The sequence below is a fragment of the Lutra lutra genome, chromosome 12, assembly GCF_902655055.1.
Source record: "Lutra lutra chromosome 12, mLutLut1.2, whole genome shotgun sequence".
In the NCBI taxonomy this organism is placed as follows: domain Eukaryota; kingdom Metazoa; phylum Chordata; class Mammalia; order Carnivora; family Mustelidae; genus Lutra; species Lutra lutra.
Genome location: NC_062289.1, coordinates 4,105,929 through 4,120,172, shown reverse-complemented (window position 1 = coordinate 4,120,172; position 14,244 = coordinate 4,105,929). Strand labels below are relative to the sequence as shown.

General features: G+C 37.4%; 1 protein-coding gene across 15 annotated transcripts in view; it reads left to right on the top strand.

The window, feature by feature from the left end:
• Positions 1-14,244, top strand: part of ZNF407 (zinc finger protein 407) — a 427,984-nt gene that overhangs the window by 217,514 nt on the left and 196,226 nt on the right. Inside the window, exon 5 of one of the 15 annotated variants that reach the window (XM_047696585.1) lies at positions 13,595-13,908. The exons of the other annotated variants lie outside the window; for them this stretch is intronic. Within the exon in view, the coding sequence (XP_047552541.1) occupies positions 13,595-13,610 (16 nt within the window). The 3' untranslated portion in view covers positions 13,611-13,908. Of the gene's footprint in view, positions 1-13,594; positions 13,909-14,244 lie in introns of those variants that run through there. 15 annotated transcript variants of the gene reach the window in all.

The following is a 14,244-nucleotide window of genomic DNA, read 5'->3' as shown; positions in this document are numbered from 1 at the left end:
TGTTGCCATCTTACAAGTTTGGGGAAAAGGGAAGAATTTGTACAAAGAATCTTGGTCTTCAGTAATTTCATATATAGTAATAACTAACTCCATAAAGTGGTACCAGTTTAGATGAAATGCTGGTAGGTGTGGCAGTAATAAATCCTTTTTTTTTACAAAGTCTGAGCCAGTGTGTAGGACTTAAGGCCTTTCACAAGGCATAAAAATTTTCTTTTAAGCATTGAATACCTCTAGAAAGTGTGAAAATAATTTTGTCTTCAGAAGTGGTTTACATGAAGTTTTTCTGTGTGTAGCTAACTGTTGGACTTTTCTCACAATGATCCTCCAAGGTTGCTTTTTCAGGAGGTATCTGGATTTCGTGGACTGAAAAACTGATTATTTTCTTTTGTAATTGAAGTCAAATTACATTTATACTGAATTTTCTGTATTCTTTCTTAGGAAAAAATAAGCAAAATAACCCAAACCAAAAAGCGATGATTTAGCCCACAATCATTTAGCATAACCATTGAGGAACAAGAATTTGAAGGAGATCTGTATACATACACATGTGTGCAAAATGCACACACAGACATGCATATGTGCACACACATGTGCACAGAACGTATGTACACACGTTTGCATGTGTACAAAGCCACACGTGCACAAATGTACACACATGCAAATGTGTATGCGTGCTTGTGTACACACAAGTACTCACAAATGCATGCATGCAAGCACAGATACGTATATACCTGTGCGCACGCGTGTGCGTATACATCCGTGCATATGTACATGCACACATGCGTCCATACATGTGTACCTGCATCCATGCATGCATGGCAAGATTTAACAGAAAAAATTCTGGCATTGTCTGTGGTTTATGTTACAACTTTTTTCTGCTGTCAGCCTCTATGTGTTTTTCTTCTCAGGCTTTAGCTGAAAAAGTCTTGGCCTCATATCTTTTACTCTTAACACTTTTTCCTACTTCAAAACTGTAATCCTTGACTTCTTAATTTCAGTTCATAAACCCTAAGCTTTACAACTCCCGAGTCTCCAGGTTTCCCTGACTTTCACCAAGAATGGAAAATCCTATTAGTTTGGTTTTCTTTTTCCTTTTTTCTCCTTAAACTAAAGACTTAAAAAAAAAAAAATCCTTCTTTCTGTCTTGACAAACATGAGGAAGAAACTGCCAACAGAAATTCAGGTGGAGACAACTCCTCCCGTAGCCTCCCCTTGTACTTTTAACAGAGCTTTGTCATATGGTTAATGAAGGAGAAAGTTGACAATATGCATTGTATATGTCTGCTGTCAGCAAATTGCATTGTGTGACCATATTTTTTTCCTAGTCATTGAAAGGATTCTCCCAGTGTGATACCTCTTAATTTAAGAAAAAAAAAAAGAGGTGTTTTTTTTCTACTTTAAAATAATCATTTTTATTTTATGACATTTATAAAATGCAGTAAGAGATAAGGAAACCATCCTGCATCTCAGACCCTTTTTTATCCTTCTGTTATAGTAGCAGTCTTTTTAAAAATGTTATACTTCTTTTTCTCCCTTACTTAAGGGTTTTTTGTATGTGTGCACTTGACTTTTTTTTTTTTTAGCTAGACTTTTGAGGGAGAAACTCTTCAATTTAGAGGTGCTGTATCTTTTTTTAGTCAATAAATTCATTTGTTTCTAGAAATACACATTTGCTTCAATATATACACTAGAGTATAACAATCCTGAACTCATATGGGATTTTTCACAATCAAAAATTGTTTTCTAAAGTTACCTGTTTTATTGAAACAGGTCTGAAGACCAGGAAAAAAGCTTAATAGTGATTTGAATTGCAAAATATTAAGGACTGACCAGTGGGTTGTCATGGTACTTAATGACTTTCTCACATACAAAGGAGGTTTATTAATTATTTGAAGTAAAAACAAGACAGTCATTTGCAGGTGATGCTTAATTAGAAAATTTTGAAATTCTTTGATGAACATTAAAACCACAAAACCTTAGAAAGTTTTAGAAGAAGTTACAGAAAAATAAGCCTGAGCTTCAAAAAAGAAAAGTCATGTGTCTCACTTCTAGGTTCGTTGTGGCCGCAGAGAGTTTGGAAGAGACAACAGGATGCCACTTGTATTTTGTAAGGAAGTGTCATTCGTGACCATCATTTGTAAATGGGTTTTAAATTGGTTTTGGTGGCAACAGTATTTGCCACTTCCTTTGGTCTACGTGGATTAGGACACTTCTCATTTCTGTGACCACTAGTTGATATTTGCAGTGCTGCTGGTTGGTTTTGGTAATGTGAACTCTGTGGATAAAACAGGGAAGTTTCTTTCTCTGGCATAGAATGGAAAACAAGGAGCCCACAGGAGGCTTTGTTCAGATGGTGTCTTTGTGCACATGCATGAGGTACTTTTGTAACAGGAAATATGGAGCGCTCAGTTTATTCAAAAGTAGCTCAAATTCAACTGCTGAATATGTGTTGTCAATGAACATTGTATTCTCCGCTTTGGGTTTTGTAGAAGCTAGAAAATTGGAAAGTGTAACAAAGTAAAGAACTACAAATTCATTAAAATATAGCTGACCCGTCAACAATGTGTTTTAGGGGCACTGACACCCACCCCAGTACAGTTGAAAAGCCAGCCATGTATGATTTTTGACTCCCTGGAAATTTAACTATTAGTTGTAGCCCACTGTTGACTGGAACCTTATCGGTGATATGAACAGTTGGTTAATACATATTCTATGTGTTAAAATGTATTATATACTGTATCTTACAATAAAGGGAGCCAGAGAAAAGAAAATATTATTGAGAAAATCACAAGGAAGAGGGGCACCTGGGTGGCTCAGTGGGTTAAGTATTCAGCTCTTGGTTTTGGCTTTCGGTCATGATCGAATTGGGCTTCATGCTCAGTGGGGAGTCTGCTTAGGATCTCTCTTCTTCTCCATCTCTCAAAAAAATAAATCTTTTTTTTTAAAGGAAAATCATAAGAGAAAAGACATTTATGGTACCCTGCTATATTTATAAAAAAGTGGACCCATGGAGTTCAAACACATGTTGTTCAAGGGGAACTGTACTTTATATTTTTATGCTATATATCTCCAATTCATTGAACTGTGATCTTTAGAGAGCCACCAGTTAACATTGTCCCTAAGGCTGATGACCTCTTTTCTCTCTCCTCCTAAACTGCATATTCCGCATACCAGAGTGCTTCCCCTGTCCCCTGCATTGGGGTGGAAATATCTCTGACTGCAATTTAGAAGACCTAATGTCTGTTTCCATGTTTACCCTCTCCAAGCTGGGTCACCTCTCCTAACTAGGGCCTTTGTTCCGTTACATATGCTTGAATATTAGATGGTCTTCAAAGACTCGCACACAGTAGAATCTAGTTTGAAAATTCAGCATCATTTGCCACACTTTGTATGAAGAGGCAAAACACGGGTTTACAGTACACGTGACTTCGATTGGATTCCTGCTGTGACATTTGTTGTATGACCTTACATGCATTATTTTGTTTTTCTTGTCCTAGTGTTCATTTCTAAGTGTCCACCTTATAGAGGCATGTGGGGAGTCAGTGAGACCATATGTGGGAAGTCACAGAATGTCTATACGAGGAAGCGCATGGGCGGGTTGGTGGGACTGGTGGGGAGTTGTCCGCGTGTGTGAGGGCATTAGGAACAGTCAGACTTTGTGCAGTATGATTTTTCCTCTGCAACAGGAAACAAGCAGAACAGTGGACGTGCCGTGGTCCCTAGGCCCCCAACCTTCCTCAGTCTAGCGTATCCCTAAATGCTACTGGGCACCTACTCAGGCAGTGCACATCCCTCGTAGGTGGTGCTGTGCAAGCAGCCATGGAGGTGCTGGGCGATCTGAGCATGTTTAGCCTGTTGTCTTAGGGAGATGAGTGCTGGTTTCTGAAGAAAATACTAAGAATGGAACATGCAGTTTGAACCAGTGTGTTCGTAAGCCATGGAATGTTGAAATTGAATTGTATGATGTCTAGTTTCCCTTCAAATGCATGTAAGGTAAGCTAACAATCAAAACAAATTTTATTTTTACTGTTATTGGCGTATTTTTTTAATGAATAAGTCAATTTTTTTTGTTGTTGTTCTTATGGAGGCTCATAATTAAAGCAGGAGACCTTTTGGGCATCAACTATTATGTTAAAATTAACAGAAAAAAAGAGCCACGTTCCTGAAAGTATCTTGAAACTGTAGAATAGGTATTAGGTGAAATGGCATGTTGTTTTCTTTGTTAGAGTGTATTTTGTTGGAATAAAAGAACTTTTTTAGCAAGTTTTTTTTTTAAATGATCACCACAATATGTAGTATTTTGGTTCTTAAAGTCTATCTTATTCATATTTTTTAAATGTTTAAGTCAAAACTTACCAAGAATTTTTGTAAATATCCCCCTTCCCCGCTTTTTTTTAAAAGATTTTATTTATTTGACACAGAGAGAGAGAGAGAGCACACAGCAGGGGAAGAGGCAGAGGGAAAGGGAGAAACAGTCTCCCGACAGAGCAGGGGAAGCCCGATAGGGGACTCGATTCCAGAACTCCGGGATGATGACCTGAGCTGAAGGCAGTGGCTTAACCCACTGAGCCACCCAAGCGCCCCTGTTCCTTCTCTTTCAAGGATAGATCTCATTGTTACCCAGTTTCCCCTCTTCCTTTGACTTGTTTCTTGTAGAATTCTTCAGATTTGTTACTTCTGAAACTACTACACAACTCTTAAGTTGGTGTTCTAGATCCTACTTGTCTGTTTTCTGGCCATGCGGTTCCCTTCCTCACGTGCCAGGATTCCAGAGCCTATACCCCACTTGAGGGTTGACGAATTTGAGACCTGAGTCTAATGTATGAAATCGGGGAAAATTTTGGCTTCATGAAATGTTTAACCATGCCTGAACGTAAACCTTTATTATTCATACTCTCTTTATTGGCTGATACCTTCAGTTGCTGGAGGTCTGCTCCTACCTTGTTCTGTCAGAACCGGCTTCCCTGAGCACGAGACTTAAACTAGTCCCACCCCATCCCAGGTCCTCTGCTTGGTTGTGCTTTGTGCCGCCTACTGCCCTGTGACACATTATATGTTTATTCGGTTATGCTCTCTTCCGTGCACTTAGACAAAGCCCTGTGGATGGGAGTGGGGACTTGGTGTGTTTTGCCCATTGCTATGTCATCAGCGCCTGCATCAGAGAGCGTCTGAAACCACACTTTAGACTCTTAGTAAATATTTATGGAGAGAGTTAGTAACTAGGATCCATACTGTATTTCTGGGTAATAATTTAGAGGTAAGAACAATTCCCACGATAGGGATTCCATGTGTCTGTCAACCATTGCTTATAATGTTCTTTGGTTTGCATGAAAAGCTCTGCTCCTCGTCTAGGAGAGATTTCGAAGAGAAATTTACATTTAGAAATGTTTATAATTATTTTTACAAACTAAGTGTGTGGCAGTGGTCTCTTAATACAACTTGTCATTCAGATGTTGTATTTTCTCGAATGTAGATTGTGCAGGTATCCCTGAGAGCTGTGTGTGCTGCACGTGAGTGTGACCTGTAAGGCACTGTAGTCATCATCAGTCTGTATGGCTAGTCCTGGAGGTCTTTACGTAAACCACACGTTATTGACACATTGCTTTCTTTTTTACCAAGGAGAAAATAGATATAATAAAAATGTTACCTGATAGAAGAAATTTAATTCATTCTTTTCATGATTAAGAGTCTGACAATTAGAGATCTGTCCTAAATGGCCCCCTACTTTTATGTATCATGCTTATTCTATATATCAACCTGAAATATTTCACATCAGCCTGGGAAGTTTAGGAGTAAGGCCCACCTGAGTGTGACCGGAATGCAAGGGCACGAGGCTTTGCATGAGGTGTGGTGCATGGCAATTGGTCCTGGTGACCAAGATTAATGAAACTCAGATGGGTTTTAATTAGTGCAGCTGCAGCCATCAATTATCTACTGAACACAAATATTGTTATATTTGGGAAATTCTTGATTTATTTTATTCCACTGGCCAGCAGATTTAGATGAATGGGTTCTCATCATCAACATTCTAAGAAAAATCGCCAGAGGCCACAGTTTATTATTTAGGACACAATCAGCAAGAGTGAACAATACAACACAACGTTGCAAAGTGCTCTCAGCATTAATTTGGAAATTTTGCTGAAATGTTTGGCTGTACAGGGTGTCAAAAACGTGAGGGCGTCTAGAACAAAATTTAGAGCAGTCTATAAAGAAGGGGCAGAAGATGATCCGTAACAGATGTCCGTGCGCTCACGTTAGACCCGTGCCTGCCACATCGCTGTGGCTGCAGAACGGGGTCCTTGCTCATCATCCTTGAAGCACACGCTTTTAGCAGAGGAATGGATGCGTATGCAGAGTGTTAGGGAATAGAAAACTAGAGCAGTTTGTTAGCATTAAAAAAATCCCTGTGTTCAACTGTGTATCTCTGTGCCTAATTGTGGTCACGTACACGCTTGTCCTGCGTTTTACTTTGGTTTCAGAATGCATTTTGAGATTTTTAGCCTTGAATTAAACAGGTGTGAAAGAACATATATAATTTTTGAGGGAAGGCAATATTACATATAGTTGTTTTTTCTGTTGACAACTAGGTATATCAAAATAAGGTAATTTTAACATTTCTAAGTTAAATCTGCAGCAAAATCTGGAATTATTAATAGAATGAAGACTATTTTGTAATTCATATTAATTTAGGCTATTGAATATAGTGCTATTATTCCTGAATATTTTTTTCTTAGTTTGTAATTTAACCTCCTGAACTCTTAATTTCGTGAGACTGCCTAATAACAGATTTTCAGAAATGATAGATAAGCATCAAACATTATTTCACTTTTATAATTTTCTCCAGTATGAAATCTCTGTCAAATTCTTTTTTTTTTTAAAGATTTTATTTATTTATTTGACAGACAGAGATCACAAGTATGCAGAGAGGCAGGCAGAGAGAGGAGGAAGCAGGCTCCCTGCCAAGCAGAGAGCCTGATGCGGGGCTCGATCCCAGGACCCTGAGACCATGACCTGAGCTGAAGGCAGAGGCTTAACCCACTGAGCCACCCAGGCATCCCCTCTGTCAAATTCTTAGATTCAGAGTAGGACAGAGAAAGACGTGAACTTGGCTTACATGCTTGTCTGAATTACAGAATATAATCTAATAGCTGGGATATCTATTCTGAAGAATGGGCTGTAAGTCATAACCAATGCCTTATAAAAAATCAATTGCAGATATTTTTTTTAAAGGTTTTGTGGCATTGTATTTGATTGATGTGATGATAGGAAGGAGTATTTCAGATCTGAAATACAGTCATCAAAATGTTCTGATTCTTGTAGTATATAAAAGATTTCTGTTTTATCTTACATACAAATTTCTGGTCAACTTTAATTGGTCAAATTTATTAATATCAGAATTTAATCCAAATTATGATTCCCTAAGGGAAAAATAAGGTGTGATTAGTTTCCAAGTGTAGATAGTGTTGACTGGTATTTGTTCTTGCTGAGGAGGCTCACTTTTGTCCTTAGGAAAGGAAAAGAGTGTATCAAAAGCTTGCACATGTTTTATACCCTAGATTAGAAAGACTTACTATATCTGAATTGTCAGAGAGTTTGCAATAATGCTCCTAGCTCACTAGCTATTGTCTGTGGCGATTCATAAATGCTCCGATTTCTGAGCATACTTTTATGGCCTTCATGTTTTATAGAGTAAATCATAGAAAGCTTTCTGTTTTCCAATTAACAGATGGAGGAGCTTTTGTTCATTGAACCAAGGTGCTTAGGAGATTTTATTTCTTATGCATTCAATTACGTGATTCTTATATTTTGTCATTAAGAAGCAGATCCTGGACCTCTGAACTGATGTGTCCAAGCAACCAGAGAGGTCTTGACATCCAGGCCAGAATTGTCTCCTTAGCATAATTAGACTTTTTTAAATAGGTTTTTATTTTTAATCTTTTTCAGAAGTTTTAAAGAACTGATGGGCCTCCGATCTTAGCATTAAGCTTGAAGTATAAACGTTTTAAGAGCATGTCTTTTTCTTTTAGTTCCCAAACCGTGCATCTTACTGCATGTTGTTATTATTGTCTGACGTGTCTGTGTTGCTGTTAGACTTTGTGTTCATCCATCCACCCGTTCGTCCACCCAACCACCTACCACTGACCCATCAAAAAATGAAGACATTAACCTTCCCAAGTTTTATGAATGGTAAGAAGGCAAATGTGGCTGATATGTGGTACAGCGCGAAATTAGTGATAGTTTAGGTTGGAGAGGTGTGAGCAAGGCCCAGATTATTTCAGGTCTTCGAGATTGTGGTAAGGACTTATCCAAATATCACTGATATCCAAATATCAGTGGGAAGCCCTTGGACAATTTCTAGTGGCTTCATGGCAGAATTTATTCATTATATAATTTCCAGATATCTTAATATTACCTGTCATTTCTTTGATGGTCTGTAAATGTTTGGTGGATGAGTGAGTGAGCCCAGCCCAGCTCAGTCTGTCTGGCTTCTTTACTGGATCAACTTGAGTGGTTTAATGTCCTGAACCAGAATTGTCCGCCTCCTGGGATTAGGGGTCCAGGAGGCTGTGTTTTATGACTAAAAGAGTCCTATGAGAAAGAGTAAGAGAACTGGATGTTCCCACTCCCTGGCAGCTTAAGGATATGAAACCCCTTAGTTTTGTTTTGTCAGTAGTTAAGATAAGTGTGTTGGACTAAGTAATTTTTAAGCTTATGTGGTATTCTAAAATTTTTTATTACAGTGTTTCCTCTGAGAAATGTCTCTGCTAATTAGCATATGATGAGCTACTTATATAAATGATTTCTTTACCAAATTCATATTTCTGCTATAATAAGTATTGATGATTTCATAAGGAACACTATTTTTCATTGTTGTGGTTTTGTATCTATAATAGAAGCATTCACTTAGGAGGCCATGTGCCATTTCTGAGCTGTTATGAGTTACTGTGGCATAGGAATATATTAATTTTCCCATGAAAATTTTGAGAAGTACTCTCTCCTCTATTAAAAATTTTTATTCAGATTTTGTTATGTTTTCCTCAATTTTATTCTTTTGATGATAGTATATATACACATACACATATATATATATATATCATTGTTCTTGATACTATATAAAATTCATTCACACACTATGTATAAGCGTACTATATCCATATATATTTATCTACTATATGTAAACATATATGCAGTGCTTGTGTATATTGTGCTTGTATGTCCTGTTGTACCAAGAGTAATGATGGATACCATCACCCATGTAACTCCCGTGTACTGCAAGACCTAGAATGTAACCATTACCTTTGAAGTCTTCTGTGATTATATCCTTTTTCCTTTCTCCAGAGATGGTCACTATCCTGAGTTCTCTTAATCATATTGAACATAGACTGTCTAAACCCTGTACTCACAGTTTACAGATTAGAGAAATATTCTCAATATTGTTTCCAATGTCTGGTTTTTAGAAAGTCTAATTACCTGTTTAAGAAAAATTACGTATCATCTTAAAACCTTAAGCTGTTACTATATTTAAATATGATTTAAAAAACCGAATGTACTAATGACTTTTGTTTAAGCACACTGCTGCATAAGAATTTGGGCTCTAGTTTTAATGCAAAACATCTGCAAAAGCATCTTATCTATAGGTTTTCCCTAAGATTTTTTGTTTTTCTATTCTCTATAATAGGATATATTTATATAGGAACTTTTGCTCCAAGAGGACCTTATTAATTTGAAAGTACATAATTGTATCATGCCAAAAATATCTGAGGTTTATTGATGCTTATTGACTCCTAAATAATAAAACAAGGTATCTGTTTAAAATTGTTTTAGTCTTTGGAAAATATAGGTAGCATGAGTTAAACATTAATAAACACAAAATCTTTGTCTTTTGAACATATGATATTTGATTTTTTGAACAGTCCTGTCTCTTAGGTACTTCCCAAAGCCATAATGGCAAAATTACTATTATTTTTAACATTTTATAAGTTTAGACATAATTTATAAGAATAACAATATGAATTAAATATGCTGATATTTAAACCATATAAACTATTCTATTTTTCTCTTTTTAATTCTTCAGGGATTATACAGTCTGACCATAAGTTTCTCAAAAGGTGTAATGGATTTTATAAAAATATCAAATATCTTCTAGCATAATAGCCTTCCATGTAATGAATACACCTTAGTGTAAATTAACTGTGTTTATCTGAAGCTTATCTTCTTTCTTGTTGAGGGTAGCTGTGAGGAGGGAGGGCGGGAACACGTAATAACAGGAGACAATTTGGTGATGATGGAAGTTGTACTTTACATTTCTGCTTTCTCTGTTCAATCCGGCTTGATACACACCTCACACTGAACTGCCACATTATCACTTTGTCATGGGCTATGACAACGCCCCTAACAATAAGAGTCTTCTCTTTTGTTTATAACACTTAAATGTCTTGGCGATTAGAACTTTTCCCTTTCTTCTCTGAATAAAATTGTTTTGTACTGACTTTTTTTATTCTAGTGAGGAGAAAGAAATAAAAGCAACCCGATTTCCTATTACAAATTATCATAAATATTGGAGATGCAGATTTTTCTTAGATCATTAGCATATCATGCTGCGACCCACACCAGAATGTACCATTAACAAAGCCGCCTTCATGTAATTAATGTAAATAATATGGAACTACAGCTTGAGTTACCCAGTCAGCCTTGGCGAAAAGCATTTGTCATAACGCATCATCTAAGGAGCCCGGCCTCAATTCAAATTAAACTTCATGGGTTTGCCCCTTTATTTTTTCCTCTCATGCTATAAATTTCTGTGAAACATTTATGACTATAAATTTCTTTGAAACACCTATATAGGAGAAGAAAGCAATCCAGTAAGCTGAAATTAAAATTTTATTATTTACTGTGCTTCTGCTGGTGAGGACAATTAGTATCTTCATAAAGCCAGGAATGGAGATCGGGGGAATGCAGCTGAGGGCTTTCCACCCTATCCTTAGAAGTGTTTTCTGTCCTCTGCAGCTGCCCGCAAATCTAACGTACGGTTTCTGTCTGCCATTTGCCACTATTGCCCTCTGACTCCAAAACACAGAGGAGCATTGTAAATTTTTCATGAAGAGGTTTCAGTCTGTAAAACAGCAAACAGGAATAATGTTTTAAATGCAATCATTGTCAAGTTTGAACAATGTAATTTATCAAGAGAGCAGTTTGTACTATATAATAAGTTTCATATATTAATACAATTTTTCATCTGATGTCAGGCTTCTGATTTATGAATAGCCCATGATCTAAGGTGATCATTGAATTATAATTCAAGTAATAAGAAGCCAGGAACAAGACACTGGAAGTGCTATACCCCGCATTAGCTTGCGCGCCACCAAGCCAATTTACTAAACAACCGTGGGCTAAATGATACAGTTTTTCTAATTCAAAGAAGGCACTCGTTAATTAGATAAAGGCTAAAGCTCTCATTATTTTTAAATGATTTAAGAACGGGTAAAGATCTTACAGCTTATACTGCAGCGCTAATAGTTCTCTGGTTACTGCCTTGTAATAAGAGTATTAAAGACAGATGGGTCAGGCCGATTTAAACCAATTACAGCATTTCGTGTGCACCCGTCGCAGTGCCTGTTCAGAGGCGCATCACATGCTAATATTCGACATGTTTCCGACGGCCTGCGACACGGCTGATTAATGTGATCGACGAACACGTTGTTTTCTTCTGCTAGTTTTTAACGAAATATCACACCTTTCGACTATAGTAATTCTTGAGGCTTATTCCATATTTCTCAGAAATGTTTACAAGTGTGTTGTGTATATTTCGCTTCCTGATATACCAAACTAATGACAAAAGTCAGTACTTTCAATTCCGTCAGTGCATTGAGCACCTGTTAGGTGCTGGGCACTGGTGAAATCTGCAACTTGTCATGTGTTTCCCTTTAATTACCTTGATTCCTATGATAGCAAATGGGTAACAAATTCAGTCATTAGTTAAAAAAAATTAGTAAAAGTTCTTACCCAAATACTTCTAAGACTGTGAATTTGTTTTATAGTAAATGTCAGACTTCGGTTTGTATAAAAATTATAAGTTCATAAAGTAGCTTATGTTTTGTGAAAATTAATAAGCCATTAAGTGCTTGAGTCCTTTTTCCGTACAGCTTTGCTGCCTGATTGTATTTACTCATATTTTACGTTGATGGCAAATACTTTTTATGATGTCCGCTTGTGCAACCCTCATCTTGGAACTGTGGTGCTGGTTGGCTGGTTGTTCTTCCCTCCCTCCCTTCCTCCCAGCAGCCCTCCTTCCCTCCCTTCCTCCCTTCCTCCAGGTCACAGAAATAGTGAAAAATTCCCATGTTTTATCACCCAGCTGTCCAGAAGTGTGTTCCTTGACTTGAAAGAATTCATTCCCATTGTTTGCTCCTGTGTACGTGCGCGCGCACACACACACACACACACACACACACACACACACCCCTTTCACAGGACACCTTAAACATCATTAGCTTTTTTGTTTGCTTTTTAATTTCCTGTCACGTATTGTTTCCTGCTTTGTTATTGCACGGGTCAGCTTCAGATGCTGCTGGTTTTTATCTCTGGAAAGCCTCGGTCTTGTCCGGCAGAGGTGGCCATACCACCTGTCGTGAAAAAATAATGGTTGGTTTTTCAGTGTCCTTTGGATTTAGACCTCCCTTCATAAATGCACGTCGTTGTAAGTGGACCCAGCCTTTGGGAGACAGGCACCACGGACCCCACATCCTACCTTCGGACAGGTCTGGGCTCTGTCGGTGCCCTTCCCCTCTGAGAGCTCACAGTCAACGTTGTTTCTTGATTCCTTATTTCAAAGTTGTTGGGCATATGCTTGCAATTAGAGATCCAGTAGATAACTATGGACCTGTAAAGGAAATCTGAGAAGAAAAATCAGATATATAGAAGATTTCAAATTGGTTTACATTTCTCCTTTGTGGGCCTTGTTTTTTATCTTTTTAAAAAAAATTTCCTTATCTGAGCAGCAACAAGATACGTTATTAATGGACCCCGAGTAGGACAAGGTATTTGTTATAATAACTTTTGACCTGTTTAATAAGTAGTCAAGCTGGGTAGCGGAGTTTTTATTGTACTCTGCAGTGTACAGTTATGAAGTGTGGTACATAATAAAATAAAAGCAATAATGTTGATATTTCTGAGGGATCCATCAGAGCTGACCTGAAGCCGCATATTTCATCTGGTTTGTCTGGGTATGAATGTTTGAAAGTTATAGCTGAAATTACTGGAGACAATATCGTGTTTATGACTTCTGATTGTTTACCGTTGTAAGCAACCTCACCCTTTGTGATTCCCAAAACTGTTTCTATGACAGTTCATTAGTGTTGGTGTCAAGAAACAAATGAAAAAGACGAAATACATTTAGTATTAGGCAATAAGACATTTTAAGCTAAATGTTACTATTTAATGTGTAAGAGTGTAAAAAGCAAAAGTGGAGCCATTCTGATGGGGAAGAGGAGAGTGTGGGGCATTTTTGTAGTTATGAGCAGATTTTTCTGTGTTTGTAATGCTCAGCTCTGTGCTTCATAAAATCATTCATTTAACTTGAGATGGCTTTGTGTAGGAAAGCAGAAGAATGATCCAGGAGGAAGAGACTCTTTTCAATAGAAAAGTGCAGTGTGGGTTGTGCTGATCAGTGTGCGGAGAATGAGAGCTGTTTAACGCTGGAGAAGATGGGCCGTTTGAATCTAAAAAATACGTGTGTCTGTATAAAGATAAATTGCTGCTTTGAAATATAATTTATGTGTTTGCTTGCTTCTCTTTCTTATCAGATTTTATGTACCTTGAGGATAGAGGCCTGTGTCCTATTTATCTTCGTGTTTCCAGAACATAGGCTAGGATCTGGCCCATAGTGGATGCTCAGGAGACATTTGCTTAATTAATATATTAGTAGTGGAAATGCTTGAATTTTTTCTCCAGCAACAGCTCCCAAATAGTGTGAGTCCAAGGAAAACAATTAGGAAACAAATGGTTTCCTAACAGTGGGGCTCTTAAGATATTCAGTACTGCCTTAAAAATGACTGCCGCCTAATTTTTTCCCTTATAAGAAGGAAATTCATCTGTCTTGATCAAGTAGACCACTTTGAAATCAGTTTTCATTTGGATGAAAACCTCATGCTTATGTTTTTTGTGAATTATGGAATTAATAAAGTTTCACCCAGGATCATTCATAACTGAGCTTCTAGTAAACTGCTGAATTTTGGTGGTGATGGT